General features: G+C 46.9%; 3 protein-coding genes across 4 annotated transcripts in view; 1 reads left to right on the top strand and 2 right to left on the bottom strand.

The window, feature by feature from the left end:
* dennd1b (DENN/MADD domain containing 1B) overlaps positions 1–4,362 on the top strand; it is a 93,835-nt gene extending 89,473 nt beyond the window's left edge. Inside the window, exon 22 of the mRNA XM_063500976.1 lies at positions 31–4,362. Within this exon, the coding sequence (XP_063357046.1) occupies positions 31–891 (861 nt within the window). The 3' untranslated portion in view covers positions 892–4,362. The remainder of the gene's footprint in view (positions 1–30) is intronic.
* Positions 4,363–4,478: 116 nt separating this feature from the next.
* Positions 4,479–16,435, bottom strand: crb1 (crumbs cell polarity complex component 1). 2 transcript variants are annotated; one of them, XM_063500974.1, is made up of 10 exons: positions 16,241–16,435; positions 14,814–15,773; positions 13,502–14,055; positions 13,175–13,340; positions 11,466–12,384; positions 10,749–10,793; positions 10,037–10,159; positions 9,373–9,499; positions 5,638–5,910; positions 5,419–5,530 (listed from the first exon to the last, which is right to left on the bottom strand). In XM_063500974.1, the coding sequence occupies exons 1-9, from the start codon at positions 16,290–16,292 to the stop codon at positions 5,668–5,670; spliced, it is 3,189 nt and encodes a 1,062-aa protein (XP_063357044.1). In that variant the 5' UTR covers positions 16,293–16,435; the 3' UTR covers positions 5,419–5,530; positions 5,638–5,667. The 2 variants fall into 2 exon arrangements, with proteins under 2 accessions (XP_063357045.1, XP_063357044.1); XM_063500975.1 differs by lacking the exon at positions 5,638–5,910 and having other exon boundaries at positions 4,479–5,530.
* Positions 16,436–16,489: 54 nt separating this feature from the next.
* LOC135932159 (protein crumbs homolog 1-like) overlaps positions 16,490–18,698 on the bottom strand; it is a 9,319-nt gene continuing 7,110 nt past the window's right edge. The window contains exons 2-6 of the mRNA XM_065469506.1: positions 18,609–18,698; positions 17,978–18,173; positions 17,713–17,852; positions 17,339–17,521; positions 16,490–16,530 (exon numbers count right to left, since the gene is read on the bottom strand). The exon at positions 18,609–18,698 is cut by the window's right edge and continues 147 nt beyond it. Coding sequence (XP_065325578.1) covers positions 16,490–16,530; positions 17,339–17,521; positions 17,713–17,852; positions 17,978–18,173; positions 18,609–18,698 — 650 coding nt within the window. The remainder of the gene's footprint in view (positions 16,531–17,338; positions 17,522–17,712; positions 17,853–17,977; positions 18,174–18,608) is intronic.

Raw genomic sequence — 18,698 nt, 5'->3', positions numbered from 1 at the left:
GTGGTGACTCTTCTGCCTCTTGTTTGCCAGACCAAGCCCACGCCCTGCGGCGAGTCCAAACCTGCAGATGAGAGCAGCTGTAGTGGAGGCGGCGATCAAGGCGGATGGAATACGGGTCAGGATGACACTGTGGTCCACGGGAAACACCTTCCACCATCCCCACGCAGGCAGCCCACCAAGAGCAGCCTGAAGATGTCAAAAAAACCCGCAGCAGTCCCTGCGGCGCCCACTGCTAGCCCACCAGCCCAGAGCGCCGACGTCTCAGTGCCGAATCCTCATCATTCCTCGCCCGCCGAGTCCTACCCCGACCCCGACCCGCTGCCTACAGCGCGGAAACCGGGAGATCGTTTCTCTTACTCGCCAACGCTGTCCCATCGAGTTGCACCTCTGCGGTCGTCCCCCACTCTCGCACAAACCTACAGTTCCTCAGCATCTGCTTCTGACCCAAGCTGCTCTCCTGCACCGGGGGTGCGGGCGCGGACCATCTCGGACCCTCAAAGCGGCTCGGAGCCTCAGCAGGCCAAGAACCAGACTGCCTCGACCTACGTGCTCAGGAGGAAGGTCATGTCCAAGGAGACGACGAGGCAGTACCAGCAGAAGGCCCTCCACAGGCGGGAGAGCAAAGAGGGCATGGGGAGCCCGTCGAGGACCAGCCATTCAGCCGTGCAGGTCCCCTGGGAGAAGGAGATGTCCAAAGAGGGGCTCCTCGGGCTCGGCCTGTGTTTGGGTCAGGGTAAAGGCTCGGGGGCCCCCGCGGTGCAGGATCAAGGCCTCCTGGAGGAGATCGACTCCACGTGTTGCCTCGGCACGGTCCTCCACACCAGCCTGCAGCTCTCGCAAGTTAACAACAGTCACCACCAGGTGCAGGGCAAAGCTGCAGACGACTCCTGAGTCTGTAAAACGCAGCAGGTTTCACTCTTCTTTTACGATTAGCAGCTATCTGCAACAAAACGATTCTTTTTTTCCCCTTTGTTTTTAATCTCGACACTCGGCTCCGAGTATACATCCAAACCTGCCAACACAAACAAAAAGCCACAGAGTGAAGTGCAGGAAGAGGACGCGGTGCGCCGCAGAGATCTCCCTCTATGATCCATCTGCATATTTTAAACTCAAACCTGATTTATAGCGATTGGAAAAAACAAATCAACTTGTCAGTTTTCTGAAACTAAACGTCGTCGGCTCTTTCCTCTGGAATCGGATGCAAGTACAGCGTCTCAAAAACCACAAACCACGGCCAAACTGTTACCATCCTCGTTTAATCTGCTTCACCAGTTCAAAAAGTACAACTTCAAACAAAAGTTACTTAAGCAGATGGAGATTTTCAGTATTTCTTTCTAATGATCTTTAATAACGTTTTGTGTCGTCTAGTATTTTTCACATATTCACCCCAGACGATGCACTAAACGCATTTTCGATAAAGTCGCGGCTGACGGAGAGGATGGAGGAGTTTGGAAAAGCCTCCGGAGCATGTCAGGAGTAAGAAGGGACGCCGCGTCGCTCCAAACATTTCACATGATGAATTTGCACATGTGGATTAACAGCTGATGATTCCTACCAGGTACTAAAATCTTTAGCAAAAAAGCAAGCGAGGCGGGCCTTTTGAAACTCGCCGTACGCTGCGTGACATGTCTGCCTTACACGGACATGTGATGTGGTTTCTTTTTTAAACTCTGGTGTCTTAATCTACAGATGCCACAGCGGGTACTTTGTAATCAGAATCACTGCGACGCTCACATCTTTTGTCGATTTAATAGAATAATGAATGATACATGATGTGCTTTAAGCTGCTGTCAGTCGCGGTCCACAGTCATGTGATGTCCAAATCTCCTCAGGACACTTTTTTTTTCTCCACACTGAAGAGACGCCAGTCAAAGGTCAAAGCCAGTATCCCCGCTCCAGGTTTCTCTCCCCCATCTCGACTCTCACTTTGACCTTAAAATTACGGCCAGTTGTTGCCGATTTCATGAAGTTTTATGCGGGTGAATAAAGGTGAACTTTCTAGGAGGTGCTCTATGTTTTTACGATGAACAAATCCCCTGAAAAGACCAAAACTAGCAGGCTTTATTTGTGTGTCTGGGCACTATCAGACTCCTGTATTCAGTCTTTGGCTGGTTTTTGGTCTTTTCACAGTATTTGCTGACGTATCTTTCTTCGCCTTTCTCACATGAGGGAATAACGGTCTGTGTCTGCGTAGGTCGGAGTCACGCTGTAATATAATGCAGCGGTTGATGATTGTACTGTAATGAAGCAATATAGTTCTCCTCAGAGTAGCTACATGGATGTAATGCGCACAGAGTCTAAAGTATTCCTGTAACAGACTCTCCTGTGGAGAGAAACGCCGCGTCCAGCCATCGCGGCTTCCCATCATTCACTGCGTCACCGCAGAAAGAAGGAGAGCGCTTTTTTTTTTCTTCTTTTCGGGAATATTACATTTATGGTTCGTTGTTCTTATGATTTATGCCAGACGCCAGTCGGTGTGGCAGTTTAATAGCAGCCATTTCTCCACTTTTTGAGTGCTGCTCTGCGTTAACGATTTGCTCATAAAATCACTGGCGCGCTTCTAAAAGCCCAAGAATCGGTTAGCGAATCCAAAAAGGAGAAAAAAAGCCAAACAGACTCCAGAAGCGTTCGTGTGCTGCCCTTTATGCACTGTAAACATTAAGAAAATCCTTCTGTACTATGCAAACATGTCAAATACTAAAGTTTCTCTGAGAGTGATTCGATTTTACTTTAATATAAAGTCACGAGTGGACTGCTTTCTGCCCCCGAATGAATAAACAAACACATTTAAAGAGGAAGCTGGTTCGTGTGCTGTGCCTTATGCAGTCGAAGGTACGCTGTTGGAGGAAGGTGGCGCTGTTTTCTGACCACGGCGAGGAGCGAGAGCCCCGCCCGGACCTGAGAAACTAACCTGACGTGAACTGGCGTTGTTTTCGTTTGTTGTTGAGTTTCGGCTGCGCTCCAGCTGGTTCCACTCAGTGTTTTTAGGGTTTTCTTTGCTGCGGTGGTCGCTGGGAATCTTCCCGCTCGTGTTTAAGAGAAGATCTCTGGGTTACTTTATCCTTTTGTAAATTAGGTACTTTTCCTTTGATTGTTAGCTGATTCCTTATGTTGTGTGTGCTCTTTTTTAAATAAAAAACTTGTGCTGAGCTTCTTCTGTATTTAAAAAAAGAACAATTCTCAGAGGAGTTGATTTCATAATGAAAAAGTTATTTTCAGCTGAATAGACGTGTATTTTTGCTGGCTTGAGTATATTTTACATGGATAATATATGATCGGTGTTGTATCTTGTAAAAAAAATTCTATCTAATATTTGAATGTTTTAGATTTTATTTTTGGAGGAAAAAAAAGAGATATTAACAAATGTCCCATGTAGCCGTTCATTCAGATGGACGTACTGACGCTCGTACACTGCTGTAGCTGCATGGACGCACTGCTTGTGCTCTTTCTGTTGCTTTCATTTCAGTATTTCGCACCTCCATCGCCATCAAGCTGAGAATGGTGGACGTTAACATCAGGTCTCTATGTTACGCTTACGTCGCGTGTTGGAGTGAAATGTGACATTTCATGTAAAATGTAAAAAAACAAAACTAGCTACTGTAAATGTAACCGCAGAGGGTTGAGAGGGGCAAATACTTGAGTGTCCAGCTGCTGTTGTGAAGATCATTTGAGAAGCTTTACACTAAAATAAAGAAATGTGAGCGTGTGCAGCGACAGCCCTCTAACGTTTTCTGTATTTGGAGTGAGTGGGAGGTGATGGATTATGTAGCATATTTTACTGAGTGTGGGTTCATGCACAGGTTCTTCTTTACAAAGATGACGATGTCACGACTTTTACACTGAATGTTACAGTCGACAATTAAAAAAAAATCTTTCCCCCCTCCCCGGGAATCGTAATGATGATCAGCTCTTCGATGATGCATTTATTGATTTTTCCGATACTGTGCACACTTGCATGTTCCCACTGCAGAGGAAACAACTGTCTTAAATAACTGAGGTCAGTCTTATGTGCTATTGATGAGTAACCTGGTACAATTGCACACCATGTATGCACTGTGAACTGAAAATAAATGATACCGTTTCATGCTTCTGCATCTCCCGACTCCTGACGCTTTGTGCTCACGTTTACAGAATCAGTATTTGATGGCGGTTGTGCTGCATCTGCAGTGGAAGGTGGACTACAAACCAGACGGGCACTTCCTGTGGTGTGGATCAGTTTTAATCATTTCATTGGGTGATGTTCTCAATAAACAAGGATATAGCTCTAAATAACAACCTCAGAGTTTAGTTTGTATGATGTCACTCTTCTCAAATGTGTTTGCGAGGGGCAGCCAATCAGAAGAACAAACGTTACTTAAAGGGGGAGAAGCAAGAATAGTTTAAGAAACCCAGGAATCATTCAGAGGTCCAAGGATGGAAATACAGACGTGGAAACGAGCGGAATATTTCTCCTTCACAATAAAGTGTAAGACGTCGAATGAATGACAACAAACTCAGTTTAATAAACAAGCACATTTTGATCGAACTCAAAAGTTGAAAATAGAAAAATCACAGTAATAAAAATAATCATTACAGTATATACAACTTTAATGGCTGCCTAGACAAATATAATGCTGCTAATCCTAAAACATGAATCTGGGACTAAAGAGCTGCCACTGAAAAATGAACTTGGCAACAAAGTGGATTCATCAGAAACGCACAAACAGTCTATAATCGTCCTATTGTAAACTAATCCCATGAGGCTTTTATAGCTTCCACCTCTATGCTGCAGAGCGCCACGGTGCCCAGTGTGCAGACATTGTGGCCTATTCTAAAATACTTGATCCAAGACATAACCAACCCTTTCTTCTACACACTCGCGGTGCTTTCATGATTGATGTTCGATGTGTTACTGAGAGGCGGAGCAGTATGTTTGATTCATTCATTCAAAGAAAATGTAGAACAGTAGCAGGTTTATCCTGACTTGTTTCCAAATGAGGCTTGAAGACGATGCGTTCATGTGCCCTAAATTCCAGCGCGTTTTTTTTCCATTCAGCGTTCGCTGCTCCATCAATCCTAAATATATGGATCAGGCACAGAGATGTGACACACGCAGATGGATACGCTTGTGTGGAACCAGGTGCAAAGCATCACAAAGATGGATGAAGGTGCTGGAAATGAAAACGCCGTCACGAGATCTTCCTGCATATATGCAAATAAAGACAGACGGCAGTGATTTAACGTGGAGCCTCCGCGTCTCCACCAAGCTCCAGACTTCCTGTTCAAACTGCACCACTTTTTTTTCATTGCTACCTGGACCACATTCTGCTTCTCAAATCAGTCTCTCCATGGGCGGCGGCTGCGTGATGCTCCACATCTCCACCCGCGACCCTTCCTTCTCCTGCCGGCTGGGACTGTAGGTGCCGTGGGTGGCGCGGCGATTTAGGGCCACTACCGCACCCACAGAGGTCAGGACGATGGCCAGCAACAGGAGGACGGACCCCAGACTGATAGACAGCAAGAGGTCAGAGGTCAAACCCTCCGAGGTCAGCTGAGGAGAAGAAAGACAGGGACGAGTCAGAGAAAGAGAGAGAGAAAAACGGCTCGTGCCAATGTTTTTGAGAACACATGCTTTATTCCCCCGCCTCCATTTCTCACACACTCCCTTCCTCTCCTGACTCCTTTACGCTACACCAGGCGCTCCAAGTGTGCTGCCAAAGTGTTGATGGATGTGTTTCCCAGCTCAGCAGGTGGGTTGCGACCACCAGGAGCCTCGAGTTGCCGCGGACTCAAACCTCCCTCCGTCTGCCGCCTCTCTCGCAGTTTGGCTGGCGCGAGCGTCAGCCCCAGCATCGCCACCACTATTGCCAAGCCAACCAGATACGGTGCCAGCACGGCGGTCACCGGCGAGCTGTGTGGAGCACGCTCCGTCTGTGAAGGATCACACACACACAGGCGCAATCTTTGCCGAGGATCCCATCAGCACACACACACACACGCCCAAAATAACTCGAGCAAACATACGCACACAGCTCCTTCAAAGCAGGACTGAAAGCTGAAGAGTCTGAGTTGTATCTGTGGACTTTGATGACTTGCTAATATTCTTATCTAACTCAGACTTGTGGCCGTTTGAGCCTCACACACATGCAGAATGCAGCATCCTGCACGCAAACGCACAGATGCCGCTCACCAGTCAGACCCCAACGAATCAGGATGTACTTAAGCTTTCCAGCAGGGGAAAGCTGAGCAGCAGATGCCCTTAAACCTACATCAGCTGTGCTGGTTGGTGTGATAGTTGTGATTCTCTGAGCGCCTGCTACAACAGCACAACAGCTGTAAGTCTCACTCGGTAACACTTGCTGACAGCATCTTCATAACCGACACACGGGGCTGCGAAAAATTATCTCAGAAGTCAGCAAACTTTACAGCGAGCAATCAACATGGAAACATAATTCTAATAAAAACACAACCATCCGTATCCCGAGGCAAAAAATAACTTCTGCGCTCATGCTTGATGCTGTAGACATTAGATTTTCTTCCCCCCTCGCTACAGGTTCTTTGTTGACTCCTGGAAAGTGCTTACCTGTCACTGCAGCACACTCGCCTGTCAGAGCGAGTGTGACACAAGCGAGCTGGAGCAGCCTGCAGCCAGGACCCGCCATCAGTCACCGACTGCCACACACAGACCCAGAGATGTCTAACTAACCAGTCTCTAAGGTACGTGTCGAGGCCACCCTGAAGCCTCTGCAGAGCGGCTCCGCACACAGAGACGGCGGCAGCAGTGCTTCCCTGCTGTCAGCACTATCAGCCTGCTGTGTGTGTGTGTGTGTGTGTGTGTGTGTGTGTGTGGCTGCCAGATAAGCTGCCCTCATAGGTTTCTGTGAAGAAGACCCAACTTGTGTGAATGCCACCAGCTCTCTGCTGAAAGTGCACTTCAGCGCCAGATGCTGCTTTTTTGCTGGCAAAGCACATTTCTTCCTCTGTGCTTATCTCGCGCTCCAAGGATGGCCACATCAGTGCCGACGCTGAAAAACTGCCTCCCATTTCCTCCCCCCGAAACTACCTGCGCTAGCAGAGGACACACACACACACGCACACACACACACGTGCACGCAGACTTGTAAAAATACAAGATGGAAGAGAGCAGGTGTACAAGGAGAGGCCACTGCATGCACAGAAGTATGTGAGGATTACACTGGTAATCTTCAGGACACTGAGCACAAACAATCATCAGTTTATCTGCAGCAGCGACAGGCTGGAGGAGTCGTAGACGCACGTGTGACCAGATCCCAGCACCGCCTGACATGTTCCAACCTACAGATACTATAAACTATCCATATGACCTAATTATCACTTAGCATGTACAGTCCCATTATATTTATATTTCCAACCCTCTTGTTATGAAAATATAACAGTATAAAAGGAAAGGTTTGTTCTCATGGTGATAGTGTTTATCTACTACTGTGTTCTGTTACCGTCACTGTTACGTCAGCTGCTCTGTCTGGTAATAGTTTTTGGCTTTCAGCTCGGGTGTATCCATAGATTTACCTTTTTATAGCCATATCTGACTATTTTAGCTATTTTTATGCAGTTATTTCACCTTATTTGCCTCGTGTTTGAAATGTAAAAATAATTTTAGCAGAAATAGATGTAAATTTCTCAGAATATACTGCCGCTTAATTTCCTTTGTGGTAGTTTTCCATTATATTCATCTATATCTGCAAAGACTTGACTTTCCCTGGTAAGTACGGCATTAAACATTCATTTAACTATAATTTAAAGCCTTCCCTTCATATACATTGGTCAGTCATTCAGTCAAAACACAGAGCATTGTGTCAGGATGGGGAAATCTGAGGTTAGAGTGCAGCAGCAGTGCCTCTGTTACTGATGACAAATGAAAAAGCAAAACGTCCAAATAGTTTAAGACTAGATGTGAAAAACTGGGAGTCTGTCCTTCATGCACAGATACGTAAAAACGCTGTAGCTGTGCGCTGTGTTTGTGTGTTTGCGTGCACTTGCGGCTATTCTGGGATAAACTCGGCATCTTGTTAAATGAGATTAAGAGTCTATGTTTGGTGTGGCAGCAACCACCTGACCTCAGTGTGTCCACTCCTTCAAACGCAAGCACACACTTAGAAAATCACTGAGAAGAGTTTGACCTTCAGCTGTAATTTCTCCTAATATGGATTTTTGAAGGGAAACGGACAAAATGTGCGATTATGTGAAGAAAAAGTTAGTCGAGAGAAACAAAGAGAGGACAGACGAGTACAAAAAAATCAAGGCTGAAAGGTTTTTATTTGACAAGAACAAACAGAGAGAGACGACAGGCAGACGGGACACAACGATGGATTATGATGGAGGAAACAGACAAACAAGAAGTTACATGGATCATTCAGCATGATGTCAGCACAACAAGACTGAAAGACAAACAATAAACACACAAAAGTCTACAGTGAGAGAGAGAGACATACAAAATGCAATGAAACGGTGACCACAGCAGCGGTTAATGTTGATAGGAAGCGTTGGAGCGGGGCCACGAGAGAATTTAGGCTTAAAATATCTGCGGCTCAGACAGCAAGGTGTTTTAGAGACGAAAAACTCGTTCTTTGGTACAAAACAGCACACAGTAGTCAGTCAGTCAGTCGGCGCAGTGCTCTGAACGCACATCAAGAACAAAGCGAGACATCTTGTTGTCTTCTAGCCCCTCTAGGTGCCTTTGTAACTACAACACTGTTTTTCATAGTTCACAAATGGATCCGTACGGAGCTCCCAGAATCCAGCTCAGACGAGACTGACAGGATAGCTTCACGGAGGAACAGTATAAATAACTCAGGTATCCGTAATGTTCCTCACCTCACCGAAAAGTGCTTCCCTACACAAAACAATAACCCTCAGATTCATCTGTTTTTTCTCTGTACTGGTAGAAAATTAAAGATGTTGGTCTGGACTATGTTCTGGACACGGTGAGGGAAACAGGTGATGCCAAGAGGATTGTGATTGATTATGACCTTTAGCTGCGACGAAACACCATCACCTCGTCTGTGATACTGTTTCTTATCATCTACTGCAACATGTACGTTTAATAATATGCATATATGCAGGTGCATAACTATATTTAATAAGGTGCCGCTTATTTAATAGTATAATTTTAAGGCACAAGTCGTTCTGTGGTAACAGACTAGAGAAATACCCGTTCTGTGGAGTGCTTTGGATTATAGCCCGATCAATCAATCACCCATTTGAAAGCACCCTCACGCACGTGCACGCACAGACTCAGTCGTTTCCTCCCCAGTCCACCTCCGGCTCGTCGTCCAGCCTGAGGATCAGGTAGGAGAGCAGCTGGAAGAGGTTCTGCCACAAGAGCAAAGCCACGTAAAAGTAAATGTCGCTTACGTCCGTCTGGCACATGTCTCCAGCGTAGCTCATGTCGCACACGCAGACAAACTTGTTGATGAGGTTGCGGCAATAGCCTCCGTTCAGACACGGGTTGGACTTGCACTCGTCGACCTCCTGCTCGCACCTGAAACCACAGCATCACGGAAGAACTCAGACCACAGCCACACTTCAATGAAATGCAGATAGAGTCCACAAATTCTATTAACGTTCTATTGTTCTTAAACCTGGTGTAATATTGGATAGTTCCCAAAAGTTCCCAGCATTACATCAGGGGAAAAGAGGTAAGAGAATCTGCACCATTTATTTATCCTCTCTGGGTGGATAATATCAAGCATGACGTGAAAAATCCTGAAACACTACACGGATCAAAGAAACTGCACAGGAGCTGCTCGGCCATGGAAGCCCGAGCCGGAAGCGCCCGAGCCGGAAGCGCCCGAGCCGGAAGCGCCCGGCACGCAGATTTTGTGCCGATGTTAATGTCAGAGGAGGTTTGGAAGTGTTGGAGACTTTTACGCACAAAAGCTTCAGCGCTCTGCGATTTGGCTTGGTGATCTGTGACTTTACGTCGTTTGCCACTTCATAGATGAGCTGCTGTAACTTACAGTAATTCCACAATCTGACACGGTGATTGTGACAATATGTATTTCTCGTTGTTTCCTACCGGTGCCCGATGAAGCCTGGCGGACAGTCGCAGGAGAGCTCGCGGTCGGTGCAGTTGCCTCCATTGAAGCAGGTGTAATTTCTGGTGTCATCGCCGCACACAGAAACAGGAAGCTTTGGCCTTCTGTTGGAAAAGTTTAAAGCACAACTTTGTCAGTCTGTAGCTCATATTGAAATGTTCAGCAGATTTGTTTCGCTGGCTTTATGTTTGCCGGAAGCAGAAGAGATGGCCGAGCGGGAGGTGCATTATTCAACCTCCCGCTGTTCCCCACAGGGGAGACAAAGAGACTTAAGAAGCGACCAGGATAATAAGATTACAGCCCTCTGGCAACGAGTCACCAGCAGGACGTCAAATCACATGTGCAGGAATGAAAAAGCCAACTTCTTTCTCTTTGGCCTCTGTAACCTTCTGTTTGCCTCAAGCAACAACGGCTCTGCCGGCAACTTGAAGCTCATCCCTCAACGGTTACAAAACACACTCTCATTTGAACAATTTGATCATTTTAAACTACAGCTGTCACTCATTTGAAAAAGTGGTTGGCTCACTTTTAAAAGTGCTAATATTTGCCTTTGCTTTGCATTTTGTTCCACAAAAAAAAAAAACGAGGGAAGGCTTCATAGCTGATATTTGAGAGACAGATATCTAACAGGAAACAAACACCTGGGAACACGTGAAAAATAAAATAATAATAGTAAAAAAAACAACAACTCACACATTTTTGACAACAATGTACCACGGAATTTCTTCAACGCGTTCGCTGCAGAGGAAACAGAGAGAAAGATGGTGAGGGGAGGAAGAAAGAGGCACAAACAAACGAGACAAACAAAAGGAAGTCGTTTTCACACACAAACTTTAAAGCAGCCTGGATGTTCCCAGTAAAGGGAGATAGCTTGACTGGTGTGGCTTGCTTAGCGAGACACTTGCAAAGGTGTGCAAGAAACAAAAAAACGGAGGCAAAATGCAAGAGGCTGTGTGTTTACAGGATAAATGCTTGGAGGCGTTCCCCCCGCTGGGTCTCAGAGGCGAACGCGAGATGACAGAGGGGGAAAGAAACTGGCGCTGAACCAGAGAGCCTTGTGTAGTGAGCAGACTGGGTCCTTTTTCTGGCTGACACTAGAATAGAAATGCAGCTTCTGAGGCGCTCACCGCAGGCGTGGTTGAAATGCTGAACAGAGGCAGAGATGTGGAGACATTTTGCAGTGAAGAATTGTGTTTGTGTTGTGCTGCAGTCCCCTGTTGGTGCAATTTTGTAGCATTTATTTGTGCATTTTGTGTTTCTAACCACAGCTTTCACTGCACTTCACAGACAAAGTCATCTTTGAAGAGTGAAATATTAATTTTGCTCATCTGCATTTTGCATATCCACCCACTAACGTTTTATTTTTACTCCACTGCTTTACTACTTACCTTAGCAAACACCTAAACTTACTTGCAGAGAGGTCCGGTGTAGTTCTCCGCACAGAGGCAGGCGTACCTGTCGGGCCCGTGCAGACAGGTGCCCCCGTGGGCGCACAGGTGGTTTTTGCACATGTCAACCTCTTCCTCGCAGTTTGCGCCCGTGTAGCCGAGCTCACAGGTGCACTCGTAGCTCCACCCGGCGACGCTGCAGTTGCCGTGAACGCAGGGATTCGAAGCGCAGGTGTCCAAGAAGAAGTCGCAGCGTCTCCCGGCCCAGCCCTCGGGGCAGCTGCAGTTGTACGCATTGAAGAGGTCCCGGCAGTCCCCACCATTCAGACAAGGGTTTGGATCACACACAGAGGCCCCGCCGCAGCCGACGAGCGGCGCTCGCGGCGACGTCTGGACGAACTGCTCCTCCTGCGTGCGGGGGAGGTTCACACCAGAGGAGCCAAAGTAAGAAAGGGCGATCCCACCCAGCTCCACGGTGCCCAGACAACCGGCGAGGGACCAGCCGGTGTCGGGGGCCAGTCCCCCCAAGAAGATGTCCACCCCCTCTCTAAGGAAGTCCAGGTTGCCTCCTCGGCTGGTGGAAGTGCTGGCTTCTTCTACGTCTTCATCGAGCACCAAAGTCCACCGAGAGGTTTGCGCCCACGGCGCTGCCATGAGAAAGTGGACACTGTGCCATTGGCCGTCGCTGACACTGCTCCTGCTGCTCAGGCTGACCGTAGATACGCCCTCCTCTTCGTAGGTGCTCTGAAGCTCCACGAAGAGGAAACCATCTTGGATGGAGACCGTGATGAAAGCGGAGCCCTCCTCAGCATGTAGGATCGCTGCATTACGCTTCCGTGTGCGCAGGTTTAGGGAGAGGCTTGTCAGGTTGCGGGATATGCGACCGTTCCCCCGGTAGGACAGCACGGTGCTGTCGTTCAGGAAAGTTGCATTGGAGTAACCTAGGAGACGAGGACACAATACCTGCCGTGAATATTTGCACAATGTTCACGTTTACTTTGTCATAAATGTTTTTGTTGTGTTTTAGTTTTCATGTCATTTACCGAGCACTGATTTCCTGAATCAAAATAAAAAACCTGTCAGTGGGTCGGCAATAGGGGTGTGGGGTGGGGAGACTGATACAGGTGATAAATCGCAAAATGTTAAAAATTGTAAGTGAACTGCGAGAACATCGTATTGTGGGGTGTCTGATGACTCCCACCTTTAGTCGGCAGTATTACAGTATGACAGCTACCTGTCTGATAACAGTAAAAACTATTTACTGGAAATACAAGCAGTAAATATCTGTATCTCTGTAATAATGGAGACACACAGCAAATCATCACTAATTCCAAAAAGAGGATAAGCTGGCATCAGACGGATCCTACTTTACGGATGACATAGGGAATACTGTGTGGGCAGATTAAGGCCAGTATATAACAGCGTTGAGTCACTTGGTTACATAGTAGCCAATTAAGACCATAAAGGCTAATTAAACAAACAAGGTCAAAGATTAGGTAACGTACATTCACTGGGCTCTTACGTAGCAGAGAAACACTTTTAGCCCAGAATACTGGATCCCACTTATGCAAAAGGAAATCATTCAGAGGTTATCGTTCCAGTGCGGTGTCTGTTTATTACTCTCGACCGTCGCTTTGCCTTTGAAGGCAGTTGGACTTGACTTGGCACCACTTCAAGTGACTTTAAAACAGCTCTGCTTTTGTAACTGACGAATCCTCGAAGGTCACTTACATTCATAGCCGTGGTTCAGCATCCTGCACTCTGCATCTTTGGGGCATGGGGACAGCTCGCACCACTTCACCTCTTCACAGCGCCGCCCTGATGTGTTGGGGGGGCAGGTACAGGTGAAGTCGTCCCACTTGGAGTAGCACATCCCCCCGTTGAGACATGGATTCCTCTGACAAAGAGATACGGGGAATTTGTTTTAGGTTTGTGCTACGGATTTGATTTGATTGTTACATCATTTTGTAGCAGGAGTATAAAATCTGATCGATTCAGAATTACAATACAGATTTAATATCATACTACACCAACACTGTGTGCAGGGTGTTCACTCACACTGCAGATGTTGTCTCCAGAACACCCCACAGTTACGTTCTCCATGATCTCAAGAGGATAAGATCTCACTGTAGTGTCCAGCCCAAAGAACTGCAGCCTCCTGTCGCTGATCCTCAGGTCCTGAACGCAGCCTTTGAAATATCCACCGAACGCTGAGGTCTCCCTTGCCTCCAGCAGACCTCCCACATACACCGTGTCACCTGCTTGGACACTGACCGGCCTCACCTCCACACGCCCCTGTTCCTGAGTCCCCACATACAGCACGATAAGACCATCCACCGCCACCCCTACGCTCACAAAGTGGGCTTCCCCATCGTCAATCGCATCCGCTGACTTCAGGCTTTCGTATTTATCGAGCTGAACTGAGACCTTGCCACCTTCCAACCACACGTGCAGGTAAGCGTCGCTGCTGTTGGTAAGCACCAAGAGGAGCCCGCCGCTCCTCCGCGTGCGCAGGAAGAAGGAGATGGAGAAGTTGTCGACCAGGTCATCAGTGACGGTGAACGCTGCAAAACTGTAAGCGTCCTCGTTCCCGAAGCGGGCAGTCACATGTTCTGCAGAAAGCAACAAAGGGATGAACAACAAGTGAGCTGGATGAATGTCGGTACATAAAAAGACCTTTAGAGCTTTTCAGCTTGTCAGCATGCACTGTGAAATAAAGAGTCTGTGCTTTTTATCATTGGATCAGGTGAAAAGTTCTGATTTCTCCATCTGTCTTCTGAAATCTGAAGTATTGAACAACTGAGGGTTTTTCCACAAAAGGACATTCTTATTGGTCTATGCTAAGCTCTCTTAACAATGAGTCTATCAGGTGGAAGTTTAGGCCTGTCAGCACTTTCCACCCTAATCTGAAAAACTTGTATATGTTAGCAGGTTTGAGTAGGTGTTGGTTGATGTGCAAGTAAATGTTGGTGTAAATCCGCCCATCAGTAATCTTCTTTGAAAGACTCAACAGTCTGTCTTTCAAACCTGTAACATATTTATTGTTCAGGTTATCATGTATCGATCGCAGCAGCCATTGGTTTACTGAGCAGTCGCTATTTTACAGTCTGGCATTTCCTTGCATGTCAGTCCCAAAATAGATTGCCTTAATCTAGTTCTTCACATAAGAGGATCTTCCCCTTTAGCGTGACTTTTGACAGACTTCATCTCCGACCTCGTGTCTCCTGACTCACCCAAGCAGCTAAAGATGCTATTTAGTGCCCCACTGTTGGAATTTGATAAGCGAGACTTTGAGTTCTTTCCTGCATGCCCAACAAGTGGGTTAGAATTCCTTCAAATCCCTCCCTGTGTCTTACGGTTGCAAACTTACCCTCCTCACAGTCGTGCCCCTCATAAGGCCTGGCACACCGACACTCGTAGCTCTGCCACATGTTTACGCACTCTCCTTTGTTTTGGCACGGCACATCCAGGCAGCGGTCCCTGTAGCTGCAGCCCGGGGACACGTTGACAGCTGAGTCGCTCAGCCACTGCTCGGGGATGACGAGCTGCCAGTCCACAAACACGTCCCGCATGCATCCGATGAATGGAGTAAACGCATCGTACTCACTGAGGCCGCTCGAGTCTCGAGGCATTCCTCCAATAAAAGTGCTCTGAGGGGATGAAACAAACCCCACCAGTCTGCTTTGGACTGCGGCCGCTTTGTGGCACGACTGGCTCGCACACCTCACGGCATCATCTAGTAGTTTAAGGCTTAGCACCCAGTTTCCAAGCACAGCCTCTACAGAATACCACTTTCCATCTGTGACGTTGTGCGGAAGCTCGAGAACCTGGCTCGGGCTTTGCGCCCCAGCAGAGGCCTCCCTCCTCAGCGTCAGACGCAGCTGCCCCCCTTCCAGCTCCAGGCTCAGCTGCAGACCGCTTGTGATGGTATGAAACAACAGAGCTCTAGGCAGAAAAGTCTTGAAGCTGAGAGTGATGTTGCAAGTCACTTCAGTATCCACTAGGGGGCTCTCGAGCAGCAAGTAACCTTTGCGCTCGAAGGTAAAAGCTGTAGGGGTCATACAGAGAGGCCCGGCGTACCCAGGTGAGCAGGAACAGGTGTAGCCATGAGTCCCATCCATCAGGAAAGGAGAGCAGGAGCCTTGGTTCTGGCATTCATGGCCTTCACAACCCACTAACTTCACATCGCAGTTAACACCTCCGTAGAGGATGCCATCACGACTCGGCTTGAGGCAGTGGCAGGTGAAGCCCCCAATGTGACCCTCGCATCTGCCCCCATTCCGGCACGGATTGGGCTCGCACTGGTTTATCACCTCCTGGCAGAGGGAGCCTGTAAAAGAGGCACACAGCACAAACACATACACACAATTAAACACTGTTACTACAGATGTTATATAACAACAAACATGTTTCCAGGTATAAATGAGGTTCTGGATTATTATTCCCACTACACTTGTCTCCCTGTTTACTATTTAAACTCCCGGTACCAGGTAAACTATCTTCTGCAGTCAAGTTAGCCCACCTGACTCTCAGCTGTTAAACATCAACACACCTGCTTTGTTTTTTGCCCTCTACACCACCCTGATACCACAGCACAGTTTCATCTCTTTACGTTTGTATCTACAGCTCTACGCACATGCTGTAGGTGGTCTCAGCACGTGAAATTTGCTGCTTCAGTCAAATTCAATCAGTCACAAGTTACTTGTTTTGATTAGGCAATAAGCAAAGATGACAGACAGGTGTAACTCAATGTGTATTATGTAATACTAAAGCTACAGGTACAAGTACCGCTGTTACCTGTTCCAAGCAACCAAATCCCCAAAATCCATGGCGCAGGTGTCCACATCATGCCGTCAGGTTTTCCCCCAGAACAGCCTCAAAGTTGTCTAACAGCACCATGTTATGTGTTGTGTGTGTGTTTACGGGTCCTCACGGTGGACGCCTGATTCTTGTCTGCTTCTCTAAAGCATGAAGGGCTGAATAGCTCCAGTCAGGAGACCAGAAAAGCCACATCCCCGGGGATTAAGCTAATGCTATTTGGCCACCTTACTGAGTCAGTGCCCCTGCAACTTGCAGAGAGTCCATTTCTAGAACACAATTCTCAGCAGGCATCAGCTCACACTTCGTACCTACGCCCCCGGATCAAGCAGTCTTGTGCAAGCAGAATTTGAAGCTTTTCCAACAGAAAGAAAACTTTAATTTGATGAAACATGCCCGCTGCAGTGTTTCCCTCAGAAACGCCAACATTTACTTTAAATTGTTATGTTACCGCTTAAGTAACATACGGTCAGTTGTACCTACTCACCAAATATTCTACATTTATTTTAGATTTAGTTAGTGTGACAAAGTGTGTTTGTGTGTGTTTGTATACTACCACCAGGGGGCACCAAAGTAAAGCGAGAACATTTCAGCACCTGACAGCTGTTCACTGTCATTTTAATCTGGGCATAAACGCTGTCCGTGGTCCTGTTTCTGGATCCATCTGAAGACACACTGCGTATTTCTTCATCTTCATTTCTTCAAGCTGATCTTGATTTTTCTGATCAATTAACTCTTAAAAAAGCGGAACCGTGCGAAGGCATGTATATTAATTTTAGATCACTGCCCTGAATTAACATGGTTTGTTAATGATTACAAGCTCTTTATTAAGATGCCACATTACAGTTATGAACAGAATAATTCGTTTAGTGCTTCAATGTTATGCTTGATCACGTCTGACTTCTCAGAGAAGTTCAACATGCCGGCTCAAAATTTGTGAATCAGCACAACTTTGGTGATTTTTGGAGGTCGGTCATTATGAACACAGGTCCATTCGTACGTGTCAGAGCCTAAGTCCTTCAAACCGTGATTGATTGTAATATGACCAGTTCAGTTTGTCAAACTAAAATAACCTACCTGTTGTTCCTGGGGGACACCTGCAGATGTAACCTGCAGACTGTTTGTGGTCATAGCTTTCAGGCAGAAGAGGCTCACTGCCGTACAAGGCATGCCAAGATCTCTCAATGCAGCTGCCGCCATTTCTGCAAGGGCCGCTGCCACACTCGTTGATGTCTATCTCACAATGACGGCCCTCAAACCCTGGAATGAGGAAGGATATTTAATGTGATCAACACTACATATGATGTTCATTGAAGATAACACGGGGACAGGCTGTTCTGGACAGAGCTTGTTGTTTTTCAGGTGTGAATAAGTTCAAATGCATACGTCTGCCTCAGTGTCCTTGTTTATTATTCTCCACATTATTTGACCAAGAGAAGAGCTTCCTTTACCAGGCCAGCATTCACAGGTGTAGTTCCCTCCATTGTCCTTACAGAAGGCGCTATTAAAGCAGGGTTCAGAGTAGCAAGGCGGTAGAGGTGTCTCACAGCGTGGGCCGGTGAAGGCTGTTTGAGAGCAGTCACAGCTGTAACTGAGACAATCACACAACAAGACAGTCGGGGTTTGTAATTTATATTAATAAAGTTATTTAGAACATTTCCTTTGTTTATAGATCTCATTAGAAGCTACTCATTTTTGAAAGACCACACTACTTACTCATTCACTCCATCTATACACAGAGCCCCGTTTTGGCAAGGGTGCTCTTGGCACTCATCAGTGTTGATTTCACACCGTTGTCCTTGGAAACCGGTGAGACAGGTGCAAGTGAAGCCACCAACGTAGTCATGGCAACTGCCTCCGTTGAGGCATGGCCGTGATTGACATTCGTCAATCTGGATCTCACAAGTAGCACCTGTGAACATCAAAGCGGTACAGATGTCAGAGGGCAGGCGAGCCTGAGGGCAGAGGGTGAAAACGAAGAAAGCTTTCATGTGGACTGCTGTGCTGTGCTGTGCTGTGCTGTGCTGTGATGTGATGTGAGGATTGCTCTTTTATCTCACAGCAAAGCTTTTTGTTGTTTTCCCAAAAACACTCAAACTATGGAGGGGAAAACAACATATACAATGTTTCCTTTATTGTATCCCTAAAAAAAAAGTGATTAATGCTCTCATGGTCCATTCAACAGCTACTAACATGGATGGCATTTAATATAGACAGAACACATTTAAACTGGGGTAACACATTTTTGACACTGTTTTCTTGAATAACTAAAACTGTGTAGAATTCTTTAGTTCCCAATAACATATTTTAGGATTGAAATGATGTGGCTTTACATAAAGATGCTCACCTGTGAAACCAGGAGAGCACAGACAGGAGAATCGACCCACTCTGTCCTCACAGGTTCCTCCGTTCCTGCAGGGCTGTGAAGCACACTCGT

This window comes from Pelmatolapia mariae, linkage group LG17 (genome assembly GCF_036321145.2).
Source record: "Pelmatolapia mariae isolate MD_Pm_ZW linkage group LG17, Pm_UMD_F_2, whole genome shotgun sequence".
Lineage (NCBI taxonomy): Eukaryota > Metazoa > Chordata > Actinopteri > Cichliformes > Cichlidae > Pelmatolapia > Pelmatolapia mariae.
Note: the sequence above shows the minus strand (reverse complement) of the source record. Positions and strands in the feature narration are given on the sequence as shown.